At 35.4% G+C, this 16,252-nt stretch overlaps 1 protein-coding gene across 1 annotated transcript in view; it reads left to right on the forward strand.

Moving 5' to 3' along the window:
• Positions 1 to 15,244, forward strand: part of LOC127861771 (uncharacterized) — a 103,854-nt gene extending 88,610 nt beyond the window's left edge. The window contains exon 3 of the mRNA XM_052400452.1: positions 15,208 to 15,244. Within this exon, the coding sequence (XP_052256412.1) occupies positions 15,208 to 15,244 (37 nt within the window). The remainder of the gene's footprint in view (positions 1 to 15,207) is intronic.
• Positions 15,245 to 16,252: the final 1,008 nt, after the last annotated feature.

Raw genomic sequence — 16,252 nt, forward strand, 5'->3', positions numbered from 1 at the left:
ACTCTCTATAGGTACATGTAGAATAAGAGGTTAAGTGAGCACAGCATCAACAAGAGCGTTGAACAATCACGTAGCGAGTTCCCGACGTGTCCGAGTACTTCGGATGCGTATCTCTCTAGCGACCGTGACGTCTCGACGCAAAGCGACACCTACCCCTATTCTACAAGAGCGTAGGACGGCTGACAGCTTAAGAGCCGCATCGGCAGCAGCAATAATCTTTCGAAGTGCACAATCGCTTAGTGACCGCGACAGCCTTGTGGCGGAGAGTGTACAACGTCTGAAGGCCATGGTTTACCAGGACGATACCGTGAATTGCGCCGTGAGGACGACGGACCGACATCAAATAAGATACGCTAGTTGAGGTTCGCCCTAAGCGGCAGGATAACAGAGCGCGAGGAACTGAGGCGCCACTTCAGAGAAAGCTAAGCAGATGAAACGCAATACGTTCCGTTTATCGGCAAAATTCTGAAGGTATTTCCCAAGGACATAAACATTTGCCGGCGACCGTCTGATTGACGGAGGGCCTCCGCACGATGACTGAAGGAAGCCGGACGGAGCTCGTCATGATACACGTACAATGAATCCTATGTCGGGCGATCGCCGGGCGATAACCGTGCGATGATCGCCCGATCTCTCATCGATCTCAAATCGATTCTTTTCCGGGCTCGACGTCGGGAAAATATTAAGTAATGACTCAGTAACAAATAATCCGGTCGCCGGCCGATATGCCCGATCTTCAGGCATCGGGAAAACTGGACACGTCGGAGCCGTCCGCCGTCCGATGAGTGACAAAGTTCAAAACCGCAGTCACAAATAGACACCGATCACCGTCCGATCATTGGCCGACGATTTTTTCCGCTCATCGGGCTGGCGCCGGCCGATGATCGCACGCACATCGGGTTATTTTGTAGCATCGGGCGGCGTCCGGATTAATGTTTTATATCACAGTTTGTTTTACCCGACATCGGGCCCGGGAAAGAATCGAGTTGAGATCGAACAAAGATCGGACGATCAACGAACGGTTATCGCCCAGCGTGCGCCCGACATCGGATTAATTGTACATGTATCATAACGGGCATCGTCCGGCGTCCGTCGGGCATCGTGCGGGGGCCCTCCGGGAATCATATGGTCGCCGGCCGATGTAAATGCCTCTGGGAAATACCTTTACTTTTGCCGATACACGTTCACTGAATCCGATGTCGGGCGATCGCCGGGCGATACCCGGGCGTTGATCGGCCGATCTTGTTTCGATCTCAACTCGATTCCTACCAGGGCCCGACGACGGGTAAAATTTTTAGTATTGGCTGTGTTGTGAATAAAAATGTTAAAACTTAGCAATTGTATTACAGACGGAGTGTAAAAACGTTAACTGAACCCCTCCGTATGGCGGAATGGTTTAAATAGGTCGAAGGAAGGACAAACATTCACATTTGAGAGAGTGGCATTTACTTTGAAAACGTTCAAACTCAACTATGCAATAATTACATGTTTTAATATACAAAACGTACCAACTAAATTTTAAATAAAGAATATTAGAGAAATAAAATTATTTCCAACCAATCAGTATTTTATTGTTGACCTATTAAACTTTATGTAAACAAGTTTAATCGTGTTTAACTTGTATTCGTGTTTCATTTAGTCACACAATATATGCAAAAGCGACGTTTTCTTAATAAGTTTTCCTGCTTGTAAAATACATCTTCCTTAAATTAAAATAAAATGATACGATAGCCAATGTTTATATCGTGAAAGATATTGTGTTGCAATAAATGCCATTGTTTCGCTCCTCAAGCATCGTATCTAGTATATACTTGAAGTCATACAACGGTAAAACAAGCATTTAGCAACAGCGTAAGATTTCTTAGACACACTTAAAGCAATGCAAAGACCAATTTAATGAGTGCAAAAGGGTAATTCTAAACAGTTGGGATAGAAGTGCATTCATTTTACACCACTTGTCTTGTTACATACGCTTTGCACCCTTTAATTATCTAGACGAAAAACTGTATTAACATTCTCACGATAAGCTTTACGATGTTTGTGGAAATTGACATGCATTTCTATTCAATCATTATACTTGAATTAAGCGCTGAGTATATAAATCAGTTATGAAACTTATTTTAAACACATTTTTTAAGTTTACTTCACGGAAGACGGGAATAAAAAGTGGAATTTCAGGTGCATCAGTAGAAAATATATTGACATCACCCCTGCAATGTCTAATTTCAGGCAATTAACTCACACCCCAATCATCATGGCGACCCGAGTTCGATACCTTCTTCAAGCGCATCTGAACCGGGAAGGTATTCATCTTTTCGGACAAGTGGGCGTTTTATTTTAATAATCCTGTTGCTCCCACAAAAGAAGACTTCCCAAAATTAAACTAAATATCTTTCAGAGGAAATAGAACAAAATAGCTGACCGATTTAAAAATGATTAACTCGTCGAAATTTCGCGAGTCCGTTTAGTTAATTAGGAATGCTTGCTGAAACACAATAATAAAGCCTTCTTCGCGGAAGGACCTAATAATCTTTAAAATACACTCAGACATGGCAAATTGGCAACATTACACCAACGAACCGTTTAACGCAGATTTAAGGTCCATACGCCTCTAATACATTTTGTAACTTTGCAAAATCTTGCTGAACATGTTATTCATTAGACATCTTAAGAGCACGATGAGAGTAACACACAGTAAGTCCTGAAAAACATGCAATAGTTCAATCAATTATTGTCTCAGTTCATGACTCCGTGTGGCATTTTAACGTGTTTGCTTTTGAACAACCCATTCGTTTACTACACAACTTAAGCTAAAGCTTCGATTAACAACGATTCAGCAAATCCAACACACATCAGGGCTTGAGCGCAAGTAGTTGCATCTTTTATACATTTTTTATAATAGACACTGTATTTGCGAATTCGCGCTGAAAAAAAAATATGTATTGTTTAAAGAAAACAATGATTGGCTGATTTTCTTTTAATATTGATTTAAAACAAAATTGTAGAGAATCTAATTGTGATATGTCTTAAGCTAAATAACCTTAACGAACACAGAAATTGATGCAAGATATTGCAATACGAAAGGTCATAGTAACGTGGTCAAACTGTGAAAGAATTGTGCACCGTCCCTTAATTACGAAAACAAGTGATATTTGCGATGGATATGTGAACGCATGCATTCTTTTGACGAATAAATTGATTAAATCACAATAATGTTAACGCCAAGGAACTTTTTTTTTAACATTCTCAACAAACGTGTGAATAACAATAGAGAAAATTATGATTATACTATTCAAACATCCGCTTCATAATGGTTGTCTTGCTTAGTAATGAATGCTTGCTTATTTGTATGCCTTAATTTGACATTTGACAAGTGTAAAAACAACATTATTGGTTTTAAAACATTATGAAAGTAGTTTATTTTCAGTTCAGTATTAGATTAAGAATATTTGGCTGTAAATTCATCAGGTAAAATCAAATTGCTCTCATCGCTTATATCACCTAAATGTGGCCAGTGTGTTATGCTTTACATCAGCAAACTTGCATGCGGTTTTAGCTAACACTTAACTCTATTATGGTAGATAGTATTGTAATTATCGCGTACTTTACAAACAAAATGATTGTTTGTATCGGTATTCTGTTAAAACGATAATTGGTTAGTTTGGAAGTGATCAGTAAAAAAGGAGGTCCATCTATAAAATTTACTAAATCATATCTTAGCAAGTTATCGAAATAAAATTGTCAATCAACATAGATATGGGAAAGATTGCATTTTACCCACAACAATTAGCTCTACTGCTTACAGACTCTGAATACTTAAATATGATAAAAGGTCAGATATGTACGGGGAAATGTTTAACAGCATCAAAAAAAACACAAACCAAAAGGTTGTCGTATGATATTTATTAAACAATTAAACTTAAAAAAGCATATATCAGAAAACACGTTATTGTAATGTTTCGCTTTTGTTACAACAGAACACAATCGACAATGATAAAAACGGGGATTACCGCTTTGGGCCTGTCAATACAAAGATAATAAAGAAATCCTCACGTTAAGCACGCACATTCCACAAATTATAACCTTATAATTGTTTTCAATTATCGTTAAAGTAATCGGCATTAACAAACTTATGCCGTAAAAGAAGCGGAAAAGTGTATACCAACATAACATTTACATCATTAATATTAAACACTTTGTAGAATATAGTGTTCAATTTAAAGATTATTTGATTATTTAACAGTAATAACTTATTTATGCGAGACTTTGTTTTTTTATATTCGCATTACTTCGCCATAAAAATAGAATATAAATAGTTCACATACATTCGATATCTACATGCTATGTTTTTTCTTTTGTGTTCTATTGCATTGGAACTCGTGCAAACGAGTTCAAATCTCAAATACCATAGGTAACAATTCGATTAAGTACTTTTTAACAAACTTAACACATTATATGGAACTGAATATTTTGGTTTTGTAGAAATGAAGGTATTCTTGTTTGATATTTACTTGTTAATCAATCTCAGAGGATTTCCTTTGGTGTCTTTCTTCTAAGCTGTTGTAATACCATCGCATATACTTATTCATATACTTAATTCCCGATTGTTTTAATGATTTCATGTGTCGGCTGAATTGTTTAAATTGTTGAAGTATGACGTGTGATAAGACTTACTGTTATCGCCGCCGAAATGCAGTAAGAAGCCGCTAACTCAGAATTGCATCGTGGTAAGAGAATAATCTCCACCAGTTATCAACTCCAATCCGTTCAAAAGCACCTAGTATAAAAATGGAACGAACCGTGCGTGTGCTGAAACTGACGCAAAGTTTAAAGAGGAGAGCGGAAAACGTAACGGCTCTGACGTCTTTAGTCTTTCAGAGCGGTCCAGACCGATCTAACCATAAACTTTCAAGACGCCGATCAGATGAATCCTTGACTTTCGCACACGGATGCGGTCGCCAACGCAGGCACTTTTGACGACGACAATGTAGAGGACGCCATAGACGAAGAGCAGTTATTTCTGAAGCGACTAATATTCCGGATGGAGCGACAAAACATACGGACAAAAGAAAGGTGTCGCACCAACAGCACTTCCTAAAGAGCGAATGCGAGGTTCAGTGGGCAAAGTATCGACAAGAGCGTCGAACAATCACGTAGCAAGTCCCTGACGTCCCCGAGCACTTCAGATGCGTATCACTCGAGCGACCGTGACGTCTGACGACGCAAAGCGACACCTACCCCTATCCCAAAAGAGCGTACAGATGGCTGACAGCTTAAGAGCCGCATCGGGAGGAGCGAGAATATTTCAAACCTCTCAATCGCCTAGTGACAGCGACAGGATGGTGGCTGAGAGTGTACAACGCCTTGAGGCCATGGTTTACCAGGACGATATCGTGAATTGCGCCGTGAGGACAACGGTCCGAGATCAAATAAGATACGCTAATTTAGGTTCGCCCTTATCGACAGGATAACAGAGCGCATGGAACCACTTAAGAGCAAGATTAGCAGATGAAACGCGAAACGTTCCGTTTATCGGCAAAAATCAAGGTATTTCTCATGGAAATATACATTTGCCGGCGACCGTCTGATTGTCGGAGGGCCTCCACACAATGGCTGACAGTCGCCGGACGGAGCTCGTCATAAAACACGAACAATGAATCCGATGTCGGACGATCGTCCAGGCGATAACAGTACGTTGATCGTCCGATCTCTGTTTGATCTCAAATCGTTTCCTTCCCGGGCCCGACGTCGGGAAAATATTAAGTAAGACTTAAAATTAATCCGGACGCCGCCCGATGCTACTAAATTACCCGTTGACCGTGCGAACATCGGCCAGGCGCTAAACCGATGAGCGGAAAAATATGTCGTCCGCTGATCGGACGGTGATCGGTCTCTATTTGTGACTGAGGTATGAAACCGTGTCACTCATCGAACGGCGGACACATCGACCGGCGACCTGATTATTTGTGACTGCGGCATAAGATGATCATTAAAATGTATAATATCTTATAAAATAAAGATCTTTATTTCATTTAACATAAATCCCCGAAAGGCGGAGGTAAAAACGGTTCACATAACTGGCTTTTATTTGCTATGTTTTACTTGGTGTTAGTCTATGCTCTTTCAAAATCGGTTAAACTAGTGTTCAAATCCAAAACACCATAATACACAATTCGATTACGTACTATTTTTTACACATAATTTAGGATACACGATTTTTAATACGTTGGTATGTCGGTAATTTAGTTGAACATCAAGTGGTATTTTGGTCTGAATGGGTTAATGAACATTCTGTACCTTTCTTACTTGTGTAAGAAGTTATAATACACTCGCATGAAATGCAGTTCACATGAAATGCAAGTGTGCTTTAATTTTTGAAAAAAATAGTCTGCTGAAATGTTTAAATATGTAAAAAGTAACTTGTGGGAAGTGTTAAATATTGATGACTTATTGTACATATATTGCGTTAAATAAATATGTCAAGTTTATTCTTAAGATGGCAACATGGAGATAGATACATATTCTTTTTTATGAATTATTAAACTGGAACATTATATTTTGAGGTAAAGAATGTTTGATAGTATCAATGTAACAGTAAAGTAACTTGAATGGACCGTTTGATAATATTGATGTAATTTTAAAGTTTTTCTTTACATAAACATTATAACTCTAAGATTACATTCTTCAGCAATCAACGTATTGTTTTAGAATCTTATGTAATTGGAAGAAGGACTCGTCATGAAAAACACAATAATACACATTTCTTATACTACGGTCTATGTCATCATGGTAATAATGCCATTTCAGAGCCGAAAAAAGTCTTAAAACTTATGTTTGTATGTAACTTGAATGCAATGTTTGATAATAATTATATAATTTTTGATATTTTTATTATGCCACTTATGAAACTTTTCATGGCTGTTAGATATAAGTCGGCATACATGTTCTTATTGTTCTAGAATATTATGTTATTACATAAAACATACAGTCACCTAAAAACACTCATGTCATACTACAGTTTATGTAATTATGGTAATGATGCTATTTTAGAGCAGAAACCGATACAGCCAATCCTTCCTAGCTATTATTTATGTAAAGCCACGTAAATTGGACGTTATTATATTATGATGCAATCCCCATCGGCAACGCGTCTTAAATATTGTCGGGAATTCCGTTCGTAGCGCAGTACCTTTAGTGCTTATTGATTTTCGATACCGATTCATAACAACGAAGACAACTTAAGCACAAGAATAAGTACAGCGCAAACATATGAGTCGAGCCAAATTGCATCTGAAATGTAATACAATATTTATTACAAAGACGAACAGCCCGTTAATTTGAGAGCATATGCTATCATTATTTTACTTATTATATTCAGATGCGCCAATACCCCCTATCCCCATATGAGGTATTGTATTATTCATAAAATGTATCGACTGTTCATATAAATCGTATCGTTCAATATTTACTTTACAAGAAACTAGTTATTTCGTATGACCAATCTTCTTCAAATATGCGAATATTTAATAAATGGTACATTTAATTATGTTTAAAAAGTTAATCACACATGCATTCTCCCCGATACGTATCCGTATGATATGACCAACACCCCTACTGATGAGACAACCAGACGTATTCGTACTTTCATTCATCAAGGTGCCTGTACCACGTGACTTTTTTGGCTATGTGTGGGACAATCGGATGTTAACAAACCATCGTTTCAGGTAACGTTTTTGATAATTTCTTCATTAATTCAAAACCATTTTCAAAAAAACAAAGACGAGAGCCCGGTCATTGTCAAAATACACAATTGTGTTAAGTTAGCGCAAAATTAATTAAAATGTCCGCCCTATTTTTTAAACCTTCAACAATATTATAATGAACGTTTTTGTTGATTGAATAACAAATATACCACACATAGCATTTCACTTTGTGTGTTTTAAACACGCGGTTGGACTTTTTGGAAAAAAAATACTTAATTAAGTTTGCGAAAACTTAGCACAGTTGTGTATTTTGACAATGGCCTCTGGTCTTTGTTTTTTTTGAAAATGGTTTTGAATTAATGAAGAAATTATCAGAAACGTACCTGAAGCGATGGTTTGTTGACATCCGATTGTCCCACACATAGCCGAAAAAGTCACGTTGTACAGGCACCTTGTTCATATGTGTGTGATTCCACCAATTTCCATAGTGAAAAAACAACGAAAAATGAATTTCATTTTACATAAAAATCAGATGTAAATTATCTTTATGGAAATATTAAATGGCCCTATGTTTATATATGTGAATGTAAACTATTGCATAAACTTTATCTATAATGCCCTCTGGCGAGGTGCAGAAACTTGGCAAAAGGAGGGCTTGAACGGGAGAAATCGTGTATCAACAAGGCGATTCACGTGCCGTACAAGCCCTGTTATGTGTTTTTCATATCCATAATCTGGTCCACGCGCAGTTACTTCCCTTCTCCAGCCTTCGACGACTTTCCAAGCATAAATGGGGAACTGAATAAGCACCAGTTTCCTCATGCATGCAGGGATAATGACTATTTCAATCCACTTTTCAATGATACCATCTGCACTCTCTTGACAAGGGCTTTATTTTATTGGCAACGTCAATGAAGTTAAGGTTATTTACTTAACACTTTCAAAAAGACTATGCTGTAAATGTAAGCGTTTATGTACCTTCGTTTCTGCTGTAAATTCCAAAATAATTCCCCATTTCTTACTTTGTGCGGCTGCATTTCAACTTGGCATTAATCCACTGTTTAAACACATTTTAAATCGAAAACTGCCTATCCGAAGATAAGCCTCGTCATTTCGGATGATGACCGAGTGAGGCATATGTAAAACACAACATTAAACTGTATTGAAATAATCGAATTATTTTGCCGATGTCGAATGAACAAAACATATTTTTTCAATGTTGTTTTAATTTATTTTGGTATGTGTGATTTGTTTATGCAAAAATATCGAAAATACACATTTTCTCGGACATGATCATCTGCGGGCGCTCTCAAAATCCGTCCCTGCCCTCGTGCTGCGCACTCGGAACTCGGGCAGAAACGGATTTTTCGAGCGCCCGCAGATGATCATGCCCTCGAAAACGTGTATTATCCCTATATTATTGTACTGTATGTATGTTAAATTCCTGAAAAGTTGAAATTAAGATACCACATGTTTGTCTTTCGCGAAAAATATGTACTGAACGAACCTGAAGCATGCAGATTTTTTAGTGTTTATAACTCACAAAAAATATATAAGCAATCGATTGTAATGTTTATACATTGCATTTGCAAGATAACCTTTTAAATAACACTAAGGTCGTAAGTTACAATATACAAACAAAGCCGACTTCAAGCATTTTTAATTGCCATTATATGACTTATATTACTGAAAACCTACTACACTTTTGTGAACTATAATGCGCGCCGTAGTGAACACTAATTATTCCGAAACTTTTTATTTATTGTTGCACATGAGTTATCTAGTATTAGCTGTGGTGTGAATTAAAATGTTAAAACTAAGCAATGGTATAACATACGGAGTGTAAAAACGTTAACTGAACCATTCCGTATGGCGGAATGCTTTGAATAGGTCGAAGGAAAGACTAACATTCACATTTTAGAGAATGGCATTTACTTTAAAAACGTTCAAATTCAACTATGCCATAATTACATGTTTGATAGACAAAACGTACCAACTAAATTTTAAATGAAGAATACTAGCGAAATAAAAATATTTCCAACAAATCAGTATTTTTATGGTTGACCGCTTAAACTTCATGATAACAATTTTTATCGTGTTAAACTTGTATTTGTGTTTCATTTAGTCACTAAATATATGCAAAACGATGTTATCTTAGGAAGTTTTCATGCTTGTAAAATACATCTTCCTTAAATTAAAATATAATGATACGATAGCCAAATTATGTTCATATCCTAAAAGATATTGTGCTGCAATAAATGTCTTTTTTTTTCGCTCCTCAAGCATCGTATCTAATACATACTTGAAGTCATATAACGGTAAAATTAGCATTTAGCAGCAGCGTAAGATTTCTTAGACACACTAAAAGCAATGTCCAGACCAATTAAAAGAGTGCAAAAGGGCAATTCTCAACAGTTGGGAAAGACGTTCATTGATTTTACACCACTTATCTTGTTACACATTTAATGAGTGCAACATGGCAATTCTAAACAGTTGGGATAGAAGTGCATTGATTTTACATCACTTGTCTTGTTACATACGCTTTGGAACCTTAATGTATCTGGATGAAAAAATGTATAAACATTCTAAAGATAAGCTTTACAATGTTTCTGTTAATTGACATGCATTTCTATACAATCCTTATACTTGAGATAAGCGTTGAGTATAACAATAAGTTATAAAACTTATTTTAAACACATCTTTAAGTCAACATCAAGGAAGGCTGGAAAAAAAAGTGGAATTTCAGGTGCATCCGCAGAAAATATATTGACATCACCCCTGCAATGTCTAATTGCAGGCAATTTACACACGCCCCAATCATCATGGCGACCCGAGTTCGATACCTTCTTCAAGCGCATCTGAATCGGGAAGGTGTTCATCATTTCGGACAGGTAGGCGTTTTATAAAAATAATATTGTTGCTCCCAAAAAAGAGGACTTCCCAAAATTAAACGTAATATCATTCAGAGGAAATATAACAAAATAGCTGACAGTTTTACAAATAATGATCAACTCGTCGATATTTTCGCGGGTTTGTTTAGTTAATTAAGTATGCTTGCTGAAACACAATACTGAAGACCTCTTCACGGTAGGACCTAATAATCTTTAATATACACACAGACGTGGCAACATGGCAACATAACAACAATAAAACATAACGTTTCACGCAGATTTAAAGTAACAATCACGCTCAAAAATATCGAATATTTCGTTAAATAAAGCTAACCCATAAAAAAATCTATGTTCCTTTTAGCAAAATGCAAAATTTCAACGTTAGATGTTGTCTGGTAGAATTGATTTAACGAGATACAAAATGCTCGTTTTTATTTTTTTGTGGCCACAAATAATTCCATTTATATCTCCCGTGAAATATCCGAACATTTACGGGCGAACACGAGATTGGATATGGTAAGCCTCGGAAGCATGACGTAGCTCTCATAAATAATCATTCTGTGAAATCAAAATGAATTCTGGGTAACTTGAACTTAGCGAATGCGAAAATGGCTTGTATAAATTATGCAAATGAACGCAACCCGAATGAATCCGATCCTGACTCGAAAGCAAAAGTAGATTACATCGTGGAACGATATTTAGATATTTAGATGCTTAAAACTTGCCGAATGCTTGTAATTTAACGTTTTTACATCAATGTTACTTGTTTTTAGGGTCTTCCTATTGTAATTAACCATCGTATGGTACTACTTGTTGTCGAATGTTTTTATATAGCATAATACAGTAGCCGTATGTATTGGTGAGCGTGATAGTGACTTTAAGGTCCAAACGCCTCTAATACATTGTGTAACTTGGCAAAATCATGCTGAACATGTTATTCATTAGGCATCTAAAGAGCACGATAAGGGTCATACACCGTAAGTCATGAAAAACATGCAACATTTCAATCAATTGTTGTCTGATTACACTGTATTCGCAAATTCGCGAGGAAATATGTCTTGTTTGAAGAAAACAATGATTGGCTGATTTTCTTTTTGTTTTGATTTAAAACAAAATTGTAGAGAATTCAATTATGCTATGTCTTAAGCTAAATAACTTTAACGAACACAGAAATTGATGCAAGATATTGCAATACAAAATATCATAGTAACGTGGTCAAACTGTGAAAGAATTGTGCACAGTCTCTTAAATACCAAACCAAGTGATATTTGCGATGACCATGTGAACGCATGCATTCTTTTGACGAATATGTTGATTAAAACACAATGGTTTTAAAAGCAAGGAACTTTGTTTTTTCAATATTCTCAACAAACTCGTGAATAACAATAGAGACAATTAGGATTATACTGTTCACAGATCAGCTTCATTATGGTTATCTCGCTTAATAATGAATGCTTGCTTATTTGTATTCCTTTATTTGACATTCGAGAAGTTTAAAAAAACATTATTGGTTTTAAAACATTATGAAAGTTGTTTATTTTCAGTTCAATATAAAATTGAGAATATTAGGCTGTTAATTCATCAGGTTAAATCAAATTGCTCTCATCGCTTATGTACCCTAAATGCTCTCATCGCTTATATACCCTAAATGTGGCCAGTGTGTTATGCTTTACATAAGAAAACTTGCAAACACTAAACTCTATTACAGTAGAAATTCTTGTAATTATCGCGTACTTTAAAACACAAAATAAAAATGATTTTTTAATCGGCAATCTATTAAAATGATAAGTGGTTAGGTTTGGAAGTGATTAGTAAACAAATAAATAAGGTCTATCTATAAACGATACAAAATCATGAACTAAGCAATTAATGTAAAGAAATTTGTCAATAAACATAGATATAAGCAAGATCGCATTTAACCCTGAACAAATAGCTCTAACTGCTTGCAGCCTCTGAAGACTGAAATATGATAAAATTTAAGATATGTAAGGGCAAATGTTTAACAGCATCCAAACAATACAAAGCAAAAAGGTGTCGTATTTTGTATATCAAACAATAAAATTTAAGAAACTCTATAAGGAGATACGTTCTTGTGATATTCCTCTTTTTTACAACAGAACACAATCTGCAATGATACAAACGGGGATCACCGCCTTACACCTGTCAAAACAAAGATATAAACAAAGAAATGCTCACGTTAAGCAAGCACATTCTACACCTTATAAAAGGTGTGTGTGTTTACTATCGCAAAAGTGATCGACAGTACATAGCGATAATAAATGTAGTTTAATATTAACACATGGAAACGTATGATGTAAAAGAAGCGAAAAAGTGTATACCAATATAATTAATACATCAATGTTATTAAACACTTTGTAGAATATAGTGTTCAATTTATAGATTATTTGATAAAACAGTATTTTCAGATTTATGCGATACATTTTTTATATGCACATTACCTCGCCATAGCAGTAGAATATAAATAATTAACATACATTTAAAATCTACATGCTATATTTTACGTTTGTGCTCTATGGCATTGAAACATCGGTGGAAACGTGTTCAAATCTAAAATACAATAGGTAACAATTCGATTAAGTACTAGTTAACACATTATATAGAACTGAATATTTTGTTTTTGTAGAAATGAAGGTATTCTTGTTTGATATCTACGTGTTAATCAATTGCAATGGACTCCCTTTGGTTTCTTTCTTCTAACTGGTGTAATACCATCGCATACACTAATTCGTACAGTTAATTCCCGATTTTTAATGATTCATGTGTCGGCTGAATTGTCAAAAAAAATAAGAATGACGTGTGACAAGACATACTGTTAAACTGTAATTTCGTATTCTTCTAAGAGTAAGTAAATCGCAAACGTATTACATTGAGGTAAAATAAGAATGCTAAGAAATAAACGAACATACGATGCATTTGTGATCATATGTTACCCTTTTTTTTTGGAAAAAAAATTAAGATGCGTGACATAACATGTTTGGGCCCTGTAATCGATACATAGATAATTAAGAAGTGCTCAACTTTTGCAAGCACATTCTAAACCCAATAAAAAAGGGTTTTTTTATTATCGTAAAAGTTATCGACATCCTTCATTGTACTTATTAATGTCGTTTTATGCATTTTATATAAACACCTTGCAAATAAGCTGCACAAAAAGCTAAAACAAAGTATTACGACATCATATACATGTACAAATATTCACACACTCTGCAAAATTTAAAATTTAAATAACACACAATTTTATATAAAGAGCTATTTGTTATACATTCTAACAGGGCACGCGCACAATTAAATATCCAGATCCTTTATAAACGTTTATATATGTGAATGCAAATTTGCATTGTACTGTATGTATGTTAAATCACTAAAAAAATGATATTAGAAGTATTTTTTATTTTTGCAAACAACATGTACTAAATGAACCTAAAGCATGAATCTCCATAGTCGCTGTTTAAACTTCATATTTCGCAAATTAGTTTTCAGATATAGGCTGTGGCGTGAAATTCAAATGTTTGAATTAAGCTTTGGTTAAAAAGAACAAGTTTTAAAACGTCAAATGAACCCATCAATATGGCGGAATGCTGAAAATAAGTTGAAGATCTAAATGGCCTATATTATTAGATTGAATGAATTTTTTTTTTAAACATGTTCAAATCAACTTTAAAAAACTTTAATAGATGTTCGATAGACAAAACGTATCAACTTAGTTCAAGAAGAAAAATATTAGCGAAATAAAATAAGTTCTCGCAAATCAGTATTTCATGGTTGTCCTTTTAAACCTCATGTTAACAAGAGCTGTCAGAAGACAGCGCGCTCAACTATTCGAGTGCTTGACAGTATAATGTAAGCCATCATGGGGCAATTGTTCACATTCAATTAGGTCAAAGTAATATAGTCATATTCTAAGTGGAAGAGGACCATAATTGAAACATATTGATCGCTTATGTTTTAAAGAAGTTGTACTTTATAGACGATTTTGAGTTCAGGTATATTTTCCACTATCTATTGAAAATTTGTAAAGACATTAAACAAACAAATAAGATTATATTTCAAGTTTGATAGCAATAGCTTGGGAGGGATGGATGGACGGTCCTTCAAAAATCAAATAAATAAATATTTGTGTTTTTACCATGTTTTTTTAGCGGGGGGTTGGGTTGGGGGTGGAGAGGGGAGTATAATGTGGGGATGTGGTCATTTATTAGATGACTTTTCAAAAATAAGATAAAAAAGGGAAAAAAACATTTATTTTTATTTTTTTTGAGGGGGGGGGGGGGTGGGGTGTAGGATGTTGGGCGTGGGGGATGGTTTTGGTGAAGTTAATTGTGGTATGTCAGGTAAGTATTATTTTGTCAAAGTATGAATCAAATCTGATCATTAATAAAGAAGTTATGGCAATTTAAGCAAAATTTATTTATTTTACCTTGAGAGTCAAGGTCATTCAAAAATCAAGGTAAAATTCAACATGCCAGTTACAGTACCCTCATGGCGGTAAGAATATATTTGAAGTTTGAAAGCAACGAAGCGGAGTGACGTCCCCTGAATAAGAAGTGCACAAGGACCTCTCATTGAAAATTATGATTTTAAAACTCTTTTAGAGCAACCCAGCGACTTCTCTACAGCTGTAACAAGTGAAATATCTTTTAAATGAACTTTATTGATCAGTTACACATCGAAAAATAGTTTTAAAACTGTATTTTAAGCTTTTCGGTGTTATTATCTGTGTAGCTGGACGCTTGTCTTACGTGAACGAGTCTGCCCAACGACTCCGATTATAAAGAGTATAAACAATTATGGCGGCGCCCATGAAACACCGAATTTAACAAATTAAACCTGACTGTTTAACAGCGCTTTTTATCACTTTAACGATGTTTTGTTATCTCACGGTGACTAACCAATACGGATAATACTGGAAACATTTTTACCTTTCCGGATAATACGCGAAACGGCAACGGATCATACCGGGAAATAAACAAGGTAAAATACAGGGTGCGCCTAGTATTGGAAGTGAAATTGGCCACAAAACCGCGTAAAAATGCCAAATACTATTGCTCACGGAACGTTATGGTATTTCAGCTAATGGTTTACTTCAAAATTCGTATATGTAAATTAAACATTTTATCAAAACGAACGAAATCAAATGAACCTTACCTACCTTAAAGTCATAAAATATAAAATACTTGCTTTTTTGTAACTGGAGAAAATACATATAATACTACTACTTAACATTGTTGTTATAATCATTCAGAATTATAATGCAATTGTAGGAAATTACTGGCAACTTCAAAAACGTGAGTATTTGCGTTTTAAAAGGATCGCATATTGATTTCACGGGCACCGGATAACACACGAAACCACAATTTACTGGCACCGGATAAAGTCCGGAAACACAACACTGTATAATACACGAAATCGATTGATACATGTGCAGATTATTACGTGCTTTTTAGCATGTTTTATAAACAACATGTTCACATCGTATGTTCAACGTTTAATATAGTACTTGAAGTTGGTGACGAATTTTAACTACTGGTATGGATGCAATTTCTAACCATGTGCTTGTAACTGAAAGATATTCATATCGACATACGTATATAGGTTTCTAGATTTTGGGAGACAAAAAAAGCGTACCGTAATCATTAA

Source organism: Dreissena polymorpha, chromosome 16 (genome assembly GCF_020536995.1).
Source record: "Dreissena polymorpha isolate Duluth1 chromosome 16, UMN_Dpol_1.0, whole genome shotgun sequence".
Lineage (NCBI taxonomy): Eukaryota > Metazoa > Mollusca > Bivalvia > Myida > Dreissenidae > Dreissena > Dreissena polymorpha.